Source organism: Barbus barbus, assembly GCF_936440315.1.
Source record: "Barbus barbus genome assembly, chromosome: 22".
NCBI lineage: Eukaryota > Metazoa > Chordata > Actinopteri > Cypriniformes > Cyprinidae > Barbus > Barbus barbus.
In genome coordinates this window covers 18,915,944-18,933,344 of record NC_136750.1, presented here as the reverse complement: position 1 = coordinate 18,933,344, position 17,401 = coordinate 18,915,944, and the positions used below count along the sequence as shown (strand labels likewise).

The 17,401-nt window shown below is 36.1% G+C and overlaps 3 protein-coding genes across 14 annotated transcripts in view; all 3 read right to left on the bottom strand.

Moving 5' to 3' along the window:
* LOC306888172 (enhancer of mRNA-decapping protein 4-like) overlaps positions 1–225 on the bottom strand; it is a 32,534-nt gene extending 32,309 nt beyond the window's left edge. Inside the window, exon 1 of the mRNA XM_079446337.1 lies at positions 218–225. The gene's annotated coding sequence lies outside the window, so the exon portion shown is untranslated. The remainder of the gene's footprint in view (positions 1–217) is intronic.
* LOC306888173 (nuclear transport factor 2) lies at positions 164–9,756 on the bottom strand. 12 transcript variants are annotated; one of them, XR_013785722.1, is made up of 6 exons: positions 9,645–9,756; positions 6,793–6,914; positions 6,204–6,275; positions 5,434–5,532; positions 602–2,177; positions 164–405 (listed from the first exon to the last, which is right to left on the bottom strand). XR_013785722.1 is itself a non-coding variant. In XM_079446338.1 (5 exons), exons 2-5 carry the CDS (start codon positions 6,889–6,891, stop codon positions 2,064–2,066), a joined length of 384 nt encoding a protein of 127 aa, XP_079302464.1. In that variant the 5' UTR covers positions 6,892–6,914; positions 9,645–9,756; the 3' UTR covers positions 164–2,063. The 12 variants fall into 12 exon arrangements, 7 of the variants coding, with proteins under 7 accessions (XP_079302464.1, XP_079302466.1, XP_079302468.1 ...); XR_013785723.1 differs by having other exon boundaries at positions 164–421; positions 626–2,177; XR_013785725.1 differs by having other exon boundaries at positions 164–421; positions 1,701–2,177; positions 9,645–9,745.
* A 330-nt stretch (positions 9,757–10,086) lies between these two features.
* Positions 10,087–16,855, bottom strand: LOC306888515 (translin-associated factor X-interacting protein 1-like). Its single transcript, XM_079446870.1, has 17 exons — positions 16,708–16,855; positions 16,333–16,384; positions 15,956–16,050; positions 15,724–15,829; positions 15,032–15,125; positions 14,575–14,771; positions 13,742–13,877; positions 13,024–13,193; positions 12,624–12,695; positions 12,426–12,528; positions 12,208–12,323; positions 11,784–11,912; positions 11,526–11,684; positions 11,259–11,368; positions 11,047–11,170; positions 10,778–10,884; positions 10,087–10,639 (listed from the first exon to the last, which is right to left on the bottom strand). Exons 1-17 carry the CDS (start codon positions 16,737–16,739, stop codon positions 10,447–10,449), a joined length of 1,995 nt encoding a protein of 664 aa, XP_079302996.1. The 5' UTR covers positions 16,740–16,855; the 3' UTR covers positions 10,087–10,446.
* Between the last annotated feature and the right edge of the window lie 546 nt (positions 16,856–17,401).

Genomic DNA, 17,401 nt, shown 5'->3' with positions numbered 1-17,401 from the left:
AGAATTATTTTTTTAAACGATAATCTGATTTTAGAGATAAATTAATATTTATGTTTTACTGGCGTGCTATTATAATAATAAAAACTTATCATGACTTTTTTTTATATAAGCGGTTGTCAGAAAATCACCTTCCACATATAGAAATAACATAACAGCACACTTTACTTTGATCTCCTTTATTTCCACATACATGTAGGCAGCTGAAGTAGTCTCTTACTGTATTCACATTGTATCACTGTTGCTTTTGTTGGGAAAATCAAGTCTTCTTTTGCTCTTCCGCTTAAACCACAGAGAGAGTGGATATCTGCAGGGTCAAGCAAGCATTAAGTACGCATACAATTCATGTATTCCAGCAAAAATATAATGCAAGAATGTGACTCATTATACTGATGTTCTAGCACAGGGCTGTCCAAACTCGGTCCTGGAGGGCCAGGGTCCTGCAGAGTTTAGCTCCAACTTGCCTCAACACACCTGCATGGAAGATTCTAGTATGCCTAGTAAGAGCTTGATTAGCTGCTTCAGGTGTGTTTAATTAGGGTTGGAGCTAAACTCTGCAGGACACCGGCCCTCCAGGACCGAGTTTGGACAGCCCTGTTCTAGCAGATCTATCTAGATATTTCAGTGCAAAAATCTATAATGCAGAAGACATCTTTCTAAAATATCTGTACCATCGCTTGGCACAAAGGCCTTCATATTTTGTGAATATGATTTTCTAATCCTAAACAATGAACAAAACTCCTTTCGTGTAAACATTTTGTGGAAATGAGAAAATAGTCATCTTTTTTTCCCCCCACAATTAGTCATGTTTCAGGCTTTGTCTCTGTGATCCTTCTTGTACTGAAAAAGTCAAAGTATAAGCCTAAATATGGAAGGTAATAAGAGCTTTGGCCACACTGCAAACTCGATGACATTTACATTCATACAAGCGTATGAAACATCACATCTCACATCTTCAAGATTTTTATCAATGGAAAACTGGGGAAATTAAACCTCGGAACTAAAACAAAGGGTACATCAAAGAATAAAAGCACTAAGATTCATCTGGGTTTTTTTCCCCTTGTTTCAAGCTTTTTCTTAACCTTAGCAAAACTTGTTTTATTTATGTGGCAAAAGTGGTGGATGCTTATGATTTTTGCTCTTTTTAACAAGAGCATCCACTTATGAGTCTACCATTTTTAGGGTTAGGAAAAATTTAGCAAAAAATGTTCTACCAAATAAACCAACATTATTTTTTAAAAGTCTAAACAAGTGCTTCAAGAAACACTAGCCACCTGTAAAAAGAGAAATAACAGCTCCATAGTTTTCTGCTCTGCTCAAATAAATCTATTATCTTATTGTGATGATCTAATATGAGGCAGTATCAAAAACACAAACAGGCAAGCATAGAAAAGGGAAAAAAAAGGTAGACGCAAAACCAGACAGGGGGATGCACAAGATGATGACGTTGTTAAGAAAAAGTCAAAGGTTTTATTGTGTATCGTGGCTTGGAAATTGTCACAGAGAGCAGTGAGCAGAAAGTGGGCAGCACACTGGTCTGAGGGGAAGGGGAAATTAGGGTGGTGTTCTTTGGATACCTAGAGCAACCTGACATCACACCAATTTTCAAGTGGGGCGAAAACAAAAAAAGATGAAACTTCAATGAGCATATTCTAAAACAAGCTGAACACACTTTGTACTAAAGCAAAGAAAGACAGTAAGACGGTTGTTATTTCAAAGTCAAAATCAGCAACTAAAATGTAAATATCAAACAGCCGAGGTTAGGTTAATATGTATTTGTCCTGGTCAGAGCGTCCTCTGATATTTAAGCTCCCCATCATCATGCAGGTTGGCGAAGGAAGAGGGTCAGTTTGATGGATGTGTGGGCTTTCAGCAAAAAACATGTCATTTCTGGAGTAGAGGCAGTACTGTATATGCCTGCATGTTTTCTGTGATTGACTGCTGTAATCCGGTGGCATTTCTCAAGAGTGTGATGAATGAAGGGCTGATTGACAGGTTCGAGCATCATCAGGGCAGAACCCCATCCTTCACCTTCCCCCACTTCCCTCCTGCTAGCCATGGGGCGTTTAACCAAAATTGTGCAGCGCCAGGCGGAACATGTCATTGGTGCAAACCCACGCATCATTAATGTTCTTCAGGATGAAGCTCTGATGGAATCCCATGATGGGGTCATCATCTGCCTTGACAAAGCAGAAACACAGAGGAGACTTAGGCAGAGGCTCTCATATAACTGTAACACTTCATTAAGGAGTAGGGAATTAAATCCGGGCTAAAAATACAAATTACACTAAAACATGCAAGTTTCAAAGCATATTAGTCAGTAAAAGCTGCATTAAGGAATCACGCCAAACTAAAGGCTGATAGTCTGTCACAAAATATCCACTTTTTTCCCAGCTAAGGACGCAATATCTTTACATAATTACAGCATATTTTGGCTGATGGTGGTGAAACCAAAAATAAAAACATGACAAAATGTGGTACTAAGCAATTTGGGTCAGTTTCTCACATAAACACTGAGCCTAAAACTGAATTTAAATGATCTTCATTAATGAATCCCCAATAATAATACTTAAATCCATGACAAGGCATCACCTATGTAATGTAATCTGGCCATATATTAGGTTATTATGACATGTTTTTATTCAATTCATTTTACAGTAATTTTAACAAGGTCACAAGGTTATAAAATGCTTTTTGTGCAAGATAACCCATTCGACTCTGTTGTTAACTCTTGTCATTTTAGCACACACTGTACTCAGTGTTGTTAGTCAACTAAAACTATTTTTTGTTCATTAAAATGAGAGCTGAAATCAAGTAAAAGAAAAACTTTTAAATAAAAAAATTAATAAAAACTAATAAAGAAAAGAACAAAATTACTAATACTTAGAGAGAAAATATAAAAAGTAATTCAAAATAATGATTTTATAGCACTTATTTTACCCCAATTTTCAATCCCTACTCATTTACACTTAATTTGTGCTGCATATTTATAAATAGAATCTAAAAGCTCAATAGAAACACATCTGATCCTAAGTATTTCACCAATGTTCCACCCATTTTGAACAATGTCACGTTAGTTTTTCATGTGAAGGAACTCTTTATTACAAAATATTAGATGCACATAAAGACAGGTCAAAGCAAAAGCTGATTGTTATGCCCGTTTCACACATACTCCGTTTGCAGTGCATATGAGGTATTTTTTACGTGCCCAAGTTAACAGGTTAGAGCATTCACACTGCACACGGATGCTGTCTGGCAATGTGTTCCAGGAGTGTTGCGTATGCAGCATTGCAGCGATTGTTTCTGTATCAATCTATTTTTGCTCTCCTGCATGCACTGAATTAAAGTGACAGCGCATTGTTAGAGTAAAAAATGAACATGGATCGACACTAAAATGTAGCAATTACACCCTAAATGCATATAATTAAATCTACTGTGTTTCAGTCAACGCATTGCTTTTTAGTTAGGTTTAAAGCCAGGAAAAGTGCACTTTTAGGTAAATGAGGCAAAATAATAAATGGCACTCGTGGAGGTAAAAAACAAAACAAAAACAAAGCTCTTTATGACTGGCAGGATTGCTTGTTATAAAGATTTAAATGCAAAAGGAAAGGCACAAGAGTTGACTGTCAGTGGTAGGTTTTTATTTAAAATGTTAGTGATAGCCTACTACCTTTTAACGCAAGAAACTAAGTTATAGTATAGTCTGTTTAAATGTTTTGCCACTTGCTTGAGCAACTTAATATATAAAATGCATTGAATAATATGTTGTTTATATTCATTTAATTTAAATGGGAACATCAATGAAAGATTGTATTGTGTACTGTGAAAAATCATTTTCAGTAACAACATTTGGATTTGAATTGAGAATAAAGGATTAATGTTGTGTTTGTGGTATACAGCCATGGATCAGTAGCAGACTGCAAATGCACAATGAGCCCATGCTGCTTCTCCATCACATACATATTGCACACAGAATGCATACACACTGCAAAAAGAGTATGTGAGAAATGGGTCACCACACCGAGTTTGTGCTCACTAAATTAAACATTTCTCCGCTTTTAATGTTGTTGGACACATTATATCATTAATGGTCACAAAGCAAAGGTCACTTGCTGCGTCCCAATTCGCCTACTTATACTATGCCCTAAAAGTATGTACTCTTTTTGTGAACAAAAAGTACATACTTTTGAGTATGTAGCAGAATAGTAGGCAAGCTTTGGGACATACTACTTAGTCATAGCTGCGTCTTTAATGGACGCTCTCTTGCATCCTGTAACTGTTTAAACTGCCTTGTCAATCATCTTGTCACAGTTAACATCATCCACATTTCGTTTAATTTGATTTCCTACCGTATTGGAGAGAAATAAAGTAGTACATTGCGAGTCTTTCATGCCGAGAACTCTGCTCATGTGTTTGCATAATGATGCATTTCAAAGTTAATGACCAAACGTATCATTATAAAAGTTCACAGTGTTGCTGCAGATAACTTTAAATAAATATTTTTTCATCAGGTTAGACATTATCACTCAAATCCCTTTCTCTACCCGTCTGTCGGTCACGGATATCCACCATGTTTGCAGTTTTATAACACTTTTAATGCGTGTTTGTAGTTCTAATCGAATCCTTGTCCACAGCGCAATGTGTTGAGGGCAATATTAGCCGTTAGAGTGTGCATCGATCTGCACTTCGAATTCTAGCCGGAAGTAGAAGACCATCCGGGAATCTTTGGCATACTTTTTTTAAACATATGATGATTTGGGACATACTAATTCTATTTTCAAATACTATTTAGGATGGATAGTATGCGAATCGGGATGTAGCATCAGTCGTTCATTCACACCAGGCAAACCTGCATGAACATATTCACTAAATCATAGCATTCCCAACATACTAAATCCACATAGACGCTTGATCTGAACACAGCTTAAAGCCGTTAGTAGAGAAGCTCGTACGGTGTGCGTGAACCCAAGCGGACACAGGTCCTTACAGACATTAATAGGAGGAGGAAAGGCCATGTGACCACCGAGAGCCTTTAAGCTCAAAGGTTGTGCAGGGCAAGCCTGAAGACTTCATTGGTGCAAACCCAGGCAGTGTTGATACTTTTCAACAGAAAGGTCTGGTGGAAGCCCAGCACCTGGTCATCATCCGCCTGATAGACAAACACACATACACTACAGCTCTGAAATGCTTATAAAATCTTTGACTACGCAGTACGTCACGTAAGGTGTAGCGAGAGGGCAATCGAGAGAGGCTTAAACCGTCCATGGCCGCTCTCGATTTAAATGCCACTGGGATTAAGGTGATGTTATGCATTTCAAATGAGGAGAATGCCCTCCTAGACCTTATCACGTACATATTTGTCTAAAGTGTTCACTTCAAGCGCTGCTGTCATAGCATAACTGTCAGAGGTCAAAATTTAATTTAGAAAATACTTACTTTTAGTTGGCCTACTACCATACTCAATATGCAGCTATCAGGGGTGGGCTGATGGTCTTGTGCTGTGATGCTGTGAGCTATTTTTGTGAAGGGCAGGCTCTGAAGAAAAAATAACAAAAAGTAATGTATTTAATTACTGTTTAAACTGAAAGATGCATACGGTAATTAAACATCTGATCAATATTTAAATGGGGATGCACAATATATGGTCAATTTGAGAGATTATTTTAATTTATTCATTTATTGGATTGATAGTGGGGGAAACTCGCAACCTTTATTTTCAAAAATGAATTAGAGGAAATAAACCCTACTCTATCAAATTACTTTAAAGGGATAGTTCACCCAAAAATGAAAATTCTGTCATTTATTACTCACAGTCATGTCGTTCCAAACCCGTAAAACCCTTGTTCATCTTTGGAACACAAATTAAGATATTTTTTATGAAATCCCGAGAGCTTTAACCCTGCATAGACAGCAACGCAACTGACAGAACACTTTTTGTGCACAAAGAAAACTATTTATTTAACGATTTCTTCTCTTCCAGGTCAGTTTACGCTGCCATTCACAACAGTACCACGATGCATGCATGTGGAAGAGAAGAAATCAAAATAAAAAATATCTTAAAAATATCTTTGTGTTCCGAAGATGAACAAGGGTTTTACGGGTTTGGAATGACATAAGGGTGAGTAATTAATGGCAAAATTTTCATTTTTGGGTGAATTATCCCTTTAAATCAACCTTCAACTCTAATAAAACACACAAATACGTACGGAAAGCTTTTCGACAATGGCTGCTTTTCCCTGGAATTGCTGACCCTCCCACGTAAGGCATGATGCATCAATCTAGGACAAGAAAAAAAGAGCATTTAGTTGAGCTAAAGCAGCCATAATGTAGACAGCAAAGCAGTACAATGGTCAGTCTTTTTATGAATATATATTAAATTATATATATATATATATATATATATATATATATATATATATATATATATATATATATAAAAAATTACTCAACAAATATCCCTCAATATAAGTATTGTTTAACATTATGTTTGACATACTGTTTAACATATGTTGCTGAAAATATAGGTTCATGTATGAGGACTTTAGGCTCTTTTTAAAGGTCCAGTATAGAACCACATTTCTGGCCTGAAAAGTCTCCTCTCCTGAACACACGACAAAACTTGTTTGTTACTGGGCATCTAGCGTCACTCTGCAAGACATAAACCAAGTGACGCTTTAAATACTAACATGATTGCAAGGCAGAGACAGTAAAACATCTCCACTTGATGTCTCTCTCGGATAAGGGACTAGTCAAGAGAGAACTATCCTGAAGAAAAGAGCTTAATACAATACTCACATATATCGATCCAAGTTGAGTCCTGTCTGTGTCAAACAGCTGATAATAATGTTGCACAAAGCTGGATCCTATTTGTTCCCAAATCGGCTTGTCTCCCATTCTGATTCACCCTGCTACAGGCACTGGTGGAGACAGAATAAATGACTCAATGTATATGACAAGACTGAGGGTTGACAACAACTGACAAGACAGAAAAAAAACACACTTTAATCTACATTTAAAGGTGCACTGGCTTTTATTTGAGCCAACAGTACCAGTGATCTTGGACCTTATATTGATACCTAACAACTTGGGTGCATTAAGTTTATATACTTTTTGTCACTATCATTCGTATTGTGTTTGCTACGCTGTTGGGTTTGTTTCTTTTCTGGCACTAAAGACCTTATATAGCCACACCTCTTTTCAGTGCTGAGCTTGTTGTCTTCTAGATTGTATTTCCACGGCATGAAGGTAAGATCTTACAAATTTATGAATGAACCACTCATTTTAAAATCTTCCCAGTCTACTATCATTTGTCATGACATCCGCTTAGGATATTACAATGCTTATGATAACTTTCGTTAACTCTACAATACGTAAATCCACCTCACTAGCTAATTACTAGAGCACGACCAATTTATCGTCCGATATGAGCCTGTCACAGATATATCTGCATCAGCGTATATGCCACCGATATGATTTTTTTTTTTTACAGAACATAAAATGCAGATAAAATGCTTGTAAATGGTGTAGGCTAATTAGCCTACTTAGTTTGTCCAGCAGAGCGAGCTCCATTGTTTGCTACTGCCACTTTAGTGACACCAGTGCTGCAAAGTCTGCGGTTTTCCTGTGGAATTGGAAATTTGTGTGTTCAAACTTTTGACTGGTACTGTACTATAATATACACAAAGAATATTGGTCGATATATCGATATCAGCCTTTTTTTACTCCCTAATATCGGTATCGGCCCCCAAAAACCCATATCGGTCAGGCTCTAATAATTACGCTTCAACAGTGACGCTATAGAGCTACCGCAAACACAGAAGTAACAGAAGTTCAAAGACAAAATTCTAAAGAGGTCTGCATGCTAGTTTCTCTGACACAAAAGGTATATGTCAGCTTTATTTTAGGGAAAAAAAATTAAACAGATCCCAACAATAATCAATCAAGCAAAATTAAAAAGCCAAGCAGATCAGACCAAAAAGGCTGGATTAAAGGCCCATTTTCATTAAAGATGATAATTATAACAATAACTGTGTTATGATATAGCTGGGGACTACTTTCAGGCGCTGCGTAATATCATTGCACCTGCTGCACCCAAGGTACTGATTATTTCGCCGGAAGTATAGAGAGTATAGTTCCTAGCCATATCGGCCTAGAAAATCGAAACTTTTCATTTTCCGTCAAGTCTTAGTGCACGATGTAACAGAAGAGTCAAGTTTTATTCTTTGGTCATTTTTGAGCGAGATGCTAACGGTCTAATCCGATTCAATGATCTATGCTAAGCTAAGCTAAAAGTGCTACCGCCAGACCAGGAGATCGGCTGAATGGATTCAAAAACAGTAAAACTCAACTGTTTAACTCTTGGGGAGTTATAAAATTAGCCTATTTTCATAAAGAGTGGAATGTCCCTTTAAGGCGTGTACACACCAACAATGATAACTATAGATAACTGTACTGATAACTATACTAGTGTCCACACGAATGCTCTGTTTATTATAAAAGTTATGTCGTCAGCTGCTTTAAATGATTTAAAGCGGTAAAATCGTTGGCTGTCAATGTTTTTATCGTTTATCATACAACATCGTTCCTCTGTGTCATAGTTGTGGTATGTGCCCTATTCGCTATTCTTTTCAATTTGGAATGATTTTAAAGCGATAGTCTTTATTGTTATAATTATTGTCCTTGATGTGAACGGACCTTTATAAACTCCTTTCTGTTTCGAAGCTCATGGACTTGAACAACCCACGGATTTGTTAGCAGCTTTGACTGGTTAATATACCACGTGATTGGGCCATGATCCACTGGAGTTTTTCAAACTTAAACATTTAAATTTCTCTAATATCTAACAGTTTACATCTAACAAGTACAGTTCTGGAATACAACGTGTTAATATTTAATATGAGCAGTTGATGACAACTCCCTATAATCTCCCTATAAACTCCCTTTCTTGCATACAGTAGTAGGCTAATTGTATGAATGACAATAACTAACGTAACGTACACTAACCAAACTAGTTCCATTACTGACAAATTTTGACTAACGTTAAAGCATTAAAGGATTTTAGAGACTCTTAGCACTAGTTGGTTGGTTAGCAAGTACTAAGTTACCTTCATTTACAAATCAGTCAGTGACGATATGAAGGCGACCAAATTGTGTTTAAAATAATTTCCGTCAAACTACAGCTATTATTTGATTAAGAATGCTACTAACCATTAAAGTAGCCATGCTATGATTATTAGCTGGGTTTCAATGGACTCTCTATAGACTGATTCATTTTAGCTTTAGCCGTAGACGTGCTAACACTTGCCTGTCTGTCTACCAGCTCCCCGGCTAAATCGTGATGCGAAAAAGTTGTGTTTTTCGTTTAAGTGGACGTTGCCTTTTGAATATCGACTCGGACTTTCAATCAACGGTCAACTTGGACCAAACGCACCCTCGTTCCGTTCTAAAAATACCCCAGAGCCATATGAGCTGAACGCAGACGAGACCCTCGCGCGGCCCGTACACGCTCCGGTCCTATAGGCGTGTCCTATTAGCTAGCGCTTCGAATAATTCTTGGCAAAAAGCCCCAGTGCTACTTGCATAAAGTAGTTATGTGCATTGTAAATACAACGTTAACTGTTATAAATAATAGCTGACCAATATCTTACCTCTGTGAGCCCAAAACCGAATCCCCGGTTCCAGTTATGGCGATTCCAGCGCGCCGTGAACAGAAGTTGAGCGGCCTCTTCAGTTTGCGCATGCGCAGAGCGCTTACTCACTGCTTTGAATTTTGGTTCTTGACAGCCAGGCAACAGATTCTCAGTGTAAACATAGTTGTTGATGTATTGCCTTCCAAATCTAGAACTAGTGCTTCGAGCAGCAGGTGAATCCAAGAATAGTTTACTTTAAATACTCACAAGTATTGTCCCTAAGAAACCATATTTGTGCAGTTTCTCTTCTATTTACAATCTGTGGTTGTAAATTCTCTTAGAATTACATGTACAGAACATTTCAGTTTAGTTTTCAATTAGTCACACAAATGCAGTGCTTCTTTGCATTTACAAGGTGGAAAATTGAGCTCTTGTTAATAATAAATTACATTAATTTGTTACAAATACAAATGTACCATTTATTGACAATAAAAATAACTATAAAGTAACCTGTAGTGGACAATACAAATTAATATAGCTTTGTTGATGTAGATGTAAAAGGGTAAATATAACCCACATGACAGTTTCTTTTTAATGAAAAGCAAAATAGAATATGTCAAAGCAGCACGCAGAGACATGGGCTATTTAAATAATGTTTTAATTGTTTAATTATTGTGTCATTCTTGATATGTGATTTATCTAATTACATAACAATACGCAAACTATTAAAGTATTAAGGTATTACCCTAGTGCTTTGCTTGGTTTATAAATGTAGTGTGCTATAAAATGATTGGAAATGTGCTTGACATAACAATGGTCATCACTTAGGCCCTGCCCTTTTTACATTAGCCACAGAGAGACGCTGTAGCACAACCTCCATGTTCAAAGCTTGAGCTTGTAATTCACACTCCTTTGTCTGAAAAGCTACACTGAGATTCCAGTGCAGCGTTTCAGAATCCAGTGAGGGATCGATAGTCTTGAAGGCAGTCCTGAGGTGCTCTGCATCCACTACCCTACATTGATGATATACAAAATAGGACAAAACTATGACAATAATATTATCGAAATCTAAACAGGATCAGTTAAATGTGGCTTTACTTGGAGATCTATAATAATATTTTGTAAACAGTGGGTGGATGATGATCTCTTACCCTTTGCCTTCTAGTTGCACTCTCAGCTCGCTGATGTACTGGAGTCTCTCAGCAGTAGCTTGTTTTTTAACTAGACTCAGGAATTCATTGTGTCTTCCATCTGTGTCCTGGAGTGGGAACAATGTGCACAAAACATGATGTTCTAATATATTTATATATGCAGTGCCGTTTATATGCAGTGCCGTCAAATATCTTATCAACCCAAACTTTTAAATGGTAGTGTATACATTCATCTTAAATTAGGTTATAGCCAAAAAGTTCAAACTGACCTCTGTATAAAGTGTCTGATAAGCAATGCGCACTCCACTACTCTTCAGCTCTGTCTGAGCCACCCCCAACAGCTCTTCTATGTCTTGATCTGCCTTCAGAGGGAAAGCCTTCTTCAATGCATCACTGAAAATAAGCAAACATAATTTAATAATAATAATAATCACATGACAATCATACATTTTCAACTGAGGAATTCTGAGTTTTTGCTCACCTAAATTCTAAGACAGTTAGTGATCCGCATTGTGTTGTGTCACTTTGAATTAAAACCTTGAGCAAGTGAGACAGCAGCTGAGTCTGTCCATGGTAGATACTCTCATCAACCTGCCACAAAATTACAGTCAGCAACATTATATATGTACATATGCTAATAAGCATTTGATATTTTTGGGGGCAGCTGAAAACCCTGCTTTCATTGGACTTAATTGTTCAGCAGTGCTATGGACATTTACACAAATGATTATTTAGATTAAGTGCAAACCTTTCCAATCAAGATGTCATTAAAAAGGCAAATGAGATCATCTTCAAGATTGTTCTGAATGCTTTCCATCAAGCTGTAAGCCCACTCTCCTGCCTTATCCTTATAATGTTCCACAAGATAGCTGTGAAGAAACATCTGCAGATCTCTGGAGTCATCACACTCCATTGAAGAAAAATGTGTGGAGAAATACAGCATTAAATACTATAACTAGTGACTGTTTAAACAAATCGAGACAGGATATTGTTATGCCATACATACCTTTTCATTCTCTGCGTTTTTTTCCCTCCAGATGTCTTTAATAACTCTGACTACATCTGCTTTCTTTAGCTTAAGATTCTTAAGTTTCCCTTCATACTGTAGATAAATGGGGACGTCACTGGATGTGCCCTGTGAAAACAACTTTACTTCAGCCTAGCAAAGCTGGTGTAGTTCGTCTATAGCCTATGTTTAGCATCTTATTTTTTATTTATTTTATATGTAGGCTAAATAGATCAAATTAGATAAAAATCATAAACTTCTTTCGTCAAATAGATTATTTTCTGCACTAATCCAAAAGCCAATGGAAAAATCCTATTGGGTTTTTACTGAGAGAACCAGGGTAATACTAACTTCCATGCTGGCCTACAAAAATACGTCATCACTGCAGTGCTCCATTGCTATTTTTGATGTTAAGAACACTTACAAGACCAGTGAAGAACTCATTTTGGCCATTCATCTGCAGCAGCAAGATCTCCAGCCTCTTTTGGCTGGATTGACCTTCAAAGAGTTCTTTACATTGCTCACTGCCTCCTAGTATGTCTACAACACATATTACATAAGATTATCTCAAACATAAGCTTAACTGCACTATATAAAGAACAGATATGGCAGCTTATGCCTGGACAATTGAGATACTGTTACCTGAACATTGTTCCCAGTTTGGTCTGGGAGTTGTAACAATGTGCTTGTTATCAGAGCCATGTTGCACCACAGACTGATTGGAGTGTAACACAGCAGGTGCTGACTGTTGATTAGAATAATGATTAGTAATCAGATGAGTTTACGGTTATTTATTTATCTTTATAGACCTCTTTAAAGTCTGTTTCTCGGCTCAAGTACCTGACGATGAACCTCAAGCAGCGTGTCATACTCAGACTTTAACTGGTCAAAGTCTGTCTGTAAGGTTTCCAGCTAAAACATGGAAAGAAATCACATTAAATATTATAACCAATTACATATAATTATTTCACGCTCGATGTTTAAGAGTTACTCTTTTGGGTATTTGATTTAATTAATGCATTCTTACTGAACAGAATTATTCAATAAAAAAAACACTGACCCCAAAGTTTTGAATCGTAGTGTAGTAGATAAATAAAAACAGATAGAAATTAACAAAATAATAGAAAAGAAAACATATTTAATCCTACCATACAGAAATACTAAATATTTTGTAAGGTAAACTGGATTATTCATTATCTTATACGTAAATTAAAAATAATACATATTTTTTTCCACATACCTTTATTAAAGTCTCCTCATGCATGCAATTCAGGTCATCCCAGTCTCGTCGTGGGACAACATCACTGTATTCGGCTTGCAGGCGGTTAAGCTCAACTTGGACTTTGGTAAGGTCCACTCTACACACCTGCAAAGCCATTTTCACCACCACAGGATCCTCAGATTCATCCTCTGAGAGGAACAAGCAAAGTTTCTGTCAAATCACCTCCTCGCTACTCATCCTCCTGACTACTGCAACTCACTCCTGGCAATCAAACCTCTGTAAAAAGCTCCAGCCCGGCTTCTATTCCTCATCTTCAAAAAACAAAATCCTGCCTGGCTGTATTTAACGACTTTTGATGAGGTCCACACTGATTCCTTTGCTCTGTCCAGTCATCATCAGCAGGAAAAAAAACCTCTCTATGAATGCTTTGTTTGTTATTTTCCCCACTCTAGCTATAACATGACTGCTGCACTAATGGATTTTTAAATGGAAATAACATCTATTAAAATTATATTTCTTAATGTGGTATTGTAATTTCAGGTAAGAAAAAATAATACACATAACTGAAATGCAGGACACTGCTTGCGTCGTGAAGGAAAAGTGACAAAGCTCTCAATTACCACTGGCTCCTTATTCCCATTCACTAAGTAGTAACAATTTTTGTTTCCATGTTTTCCACGTTTATTTTTTTTCAGACTCTACTACTAATCATCATTCATGTAACCTTCATTATAACCTTCATTATTATCATCATGTTCAGTGTCTTGGGTAGAGGTCATTGTGCTGATTCTGGTGATGAGCAATTTTCGTGCATCACGTTCATCCCTGTATAGCTGATATTGGGTGGCCAGATCCTCTTTTAGGTGATCAACCTATGGGAGAGATACACATGAGTCTGTGTCGTGATTCATTATATAACTACTATTGTCATATATTCTTTATGGAAACAGCAGTGTTGTGATTGTTAACGGCAACTAAAATTAAAATATTAACAACTGTTTTCAGCATCTGAAATAAAGCTTAAAGTTTAAAAAAATCTTAAATAAACACTTTTTTATTTATTAGATAAATCTAAAGTTTAAGTTGAAGTACTAAATTTACTAAAACTGAAATAAAAATAAATTAAATATAAATAAAAAAAACACTAAAACTATATAAACTCATTGAAATTACAATAGCACATACCAAAAATGACTAGAAATTAACCTTAGTAAAAATAAAAAAGACAATTAAAGTATAACAATAAAATCTAATTCAACAGCACTAGGAATCATTCTAGTTTCACTCTCCTCCTCTATTAAATTTGTATGTGAATGACCTGCACCAATGACCCATCGTTTGGCCCTGACAAGCATCTGCTGTAAACATTTCAATTAATTTCAAACTGTGTTCAAATGTTAATAAGATAGCCACAACATACTATGATTCATTTCTCATAGAAAATGGGATCACATGATTCCATAAAAAAAGCTTTCCCATATTGTAGCCTATTGAGAGGTCGTGCTTTTCATTAACCAATATACTGTACAGTTGTCAAATGTATTGACAGACATATTAAATGATCTCCACCTGAACCTGCAGAGCAGTCTGTTGTCCTCTCATACTCTCGATGACACGCTGCAGACGCTGACACTCTCGCTTCAGAGCTCGGAGCTCATCTCTTTCCTGCACTCTCTGATCCAGAATCCTCTTCTCACAGTGTTCCGACACAAGCACCAGCTTCGCCCGCAGCGGTAGCAGATCCCTGATCTGTTCACGAAGATGTGCTGGGCGAGACATCAACACTTTGATTAGTGACATCTCATCTATTATTGACCAATTGAGTTTCTTAGTGTTTCATTTTACATTATATTAAACTTAGTTAGCTACAGTTCATTTTACATGTTTTGCATTACTATACATTTTTGTTTACTACAATACTGATATAATTAGTAACAAACAACTAGAAATGGTGGTAGCCTGCTAGCACAAAAATGTAACCCCCCCCCCCCTAAAAATAACTAATAGCTAAAAGGATTGCACATACCTAATGTGACGTCATACTCATTTTTGATGGCAGAGAAAATAGGCTTATAGGTTTTAAATTCTTCAATTAAATATCCAAACACCTCCTGGAAAATCTTTATAAGGCAGGGAAAAAGCAGAAAAATTGTTTCATAAATACTTGTATTGAAAAATACTTATATATATCATTATATATCCATTTTTATTTTGTTTTTGTGGATTGTTTGGACAGAGTCATACATCCCTTTACTTGAAAGCAAGAAAGTAAGATGCAGTGTAATATATGTAGTCTGCTGTGTATGCTAACATTCTAACGTTTTTTTATTTGGTTTAGAGAAACTTATACTTTATTCAGAAAGGATGCATTTAATTGATCAAATATAACAGTAAAGACGCTGTTGTTTTAAATCCTATAAAAATGGTGAAGCATTTATTATCAACACTGATAATAATAAGAAATATTTTTAGCAGCAAAGTAGCATGATTGTGTGACATTTTGTAAAGAACGTGTGAACATTACATTTTAAAATATATTAAAATAGAAAATAGTTTTTTCGTAAATTGCATTATTTATGCTTTTTTTATTTGTTTGTTTTATCAAATAAAAACAAATCAAATATAAGAGTTTTTTCAAAAACATAAAAAATCTTACAGACTTCAAATTTGTGAACTGTAATGTATGCTAAAGAGACCATTACAAAGTGGAATATAAACCTGCAGTCTGAGCTCTTGGACTTTGATGCCATGTGTGTCTACAGCTTCTAATTCTCTCTTCAGATGAGACTCCAGTTGCTCTAAGAAACGAGGCTTGGTAAGAGATCTGCAGCACATCATATATGCAGACATTAGGACCAAAGTATGCAATGGACATGGAAAAGTGTAAAGTTTTACAACTATCGCAATGCTAGAATGAACACTGAGATGCTATGTGTTGTACTTGCCATACCCATGATGTTTTATTCCTCTGGGCTTTTGGACAATTTGATTGGTAACTTCAGCAGGCCAGGATGAAAGGTTACCAGAGGTTTCCCCTGCATTGGTCTGAAGGAAATTAAAGTTGATTTGGCATTATTTTTTGGCATGTGATGGACTGATGGTGTCAAACATTACAAAATAATTTTTTTCATAGAACTGATAAAACAAATAAGCAGAGTACTTAAGTATATGCACCTAAATTAAAGTCACACTTTATTTACTTCTATATGTACTTTTTAAAATTAGCTAATAGTGTAGATCTATCCGTAAATCGGGTAACGTTATCAGATATTTCAAATACTATCAAATATGAATGTCTATAATTAAATCAGCAGGTTTATAACTTACTTTTATAAACTTTGACCTAGATATCCCGTTAGTAAAGTGTCGCGGTGATCCTCTGCAAACGGAAAGACAGACAGCTTGAACTTCAAACAGTAACAACAGATACTTCATCCAAATTATTATGTATTTATTATTATTTTTCAAATATGTTTACAGTTGTCACACTGCAGGCCTATAAACTCAACATTAGAAAATAATAAAGAAATGGCTATCATTGACATACAATTTACTTTATACTTAACGTTTATTTTAAATATATCTTGATCTATTTACAGTGTTCTAACGTTACTGACTTCCGCTGGCTTGTTTGGATTAGGCAGTCATTTCTAGTTAGTGTATAAGCAACATTAACGATTCTAAAAGTGTCTTATATCTTGCCTTTCAGAGAGTAACAACGGTGGCAGCGACATTTGGACGAATAAACAGCTTGATAATAATCCACAGCAAATTTATCAGCGAACGTCCAACTGAAGCTTCAGCAGCGTGGCATTGTTGTTGTTTGAGAGGTGGTTGCTATGATACCGATGGACCCTAGAAAAGACCTTCCGTTTATAGGCGCCCACAGCGGGCCTGTATGAACAATAACGTGACTTGTCGTCTAAAATATTATATATGTCGAATTAAATTCGCTTGTATGTGTTATTGTATAAATACGCTATTTGGTAAATATTTAAAATGTTTAATGCGCTGCTATGACATAACATTTGTGGTTTTTTTCATCACGGCAGTAAAGGCTAGTGCGACTGGATTACGCCACAGAGAGTGTCTTGTTTTTCTAAACCCGTCTGTTTTTTAGACTGAAGAGTGCTTAACTTGTTGAACAAAATGTCTTGTTAGGGTTAAATGTGAATTCAATGCACTTGTTTTTAACTGTAAACTTATATAAGAAGTAAAACACGTCCTAAAATGAATATTTTTTAAAGAAAAGGACAAAAACAACAACAGCGTTTAATGAATTAACGCTTTATTTAAATAGTTTAACACGAAAAACAATAAGTACTACTATTTAGATTCAGTTCATGAAGTAAACTACTGCTTCACAGACCAACAGTGAAGGATAAGGAGTACATGA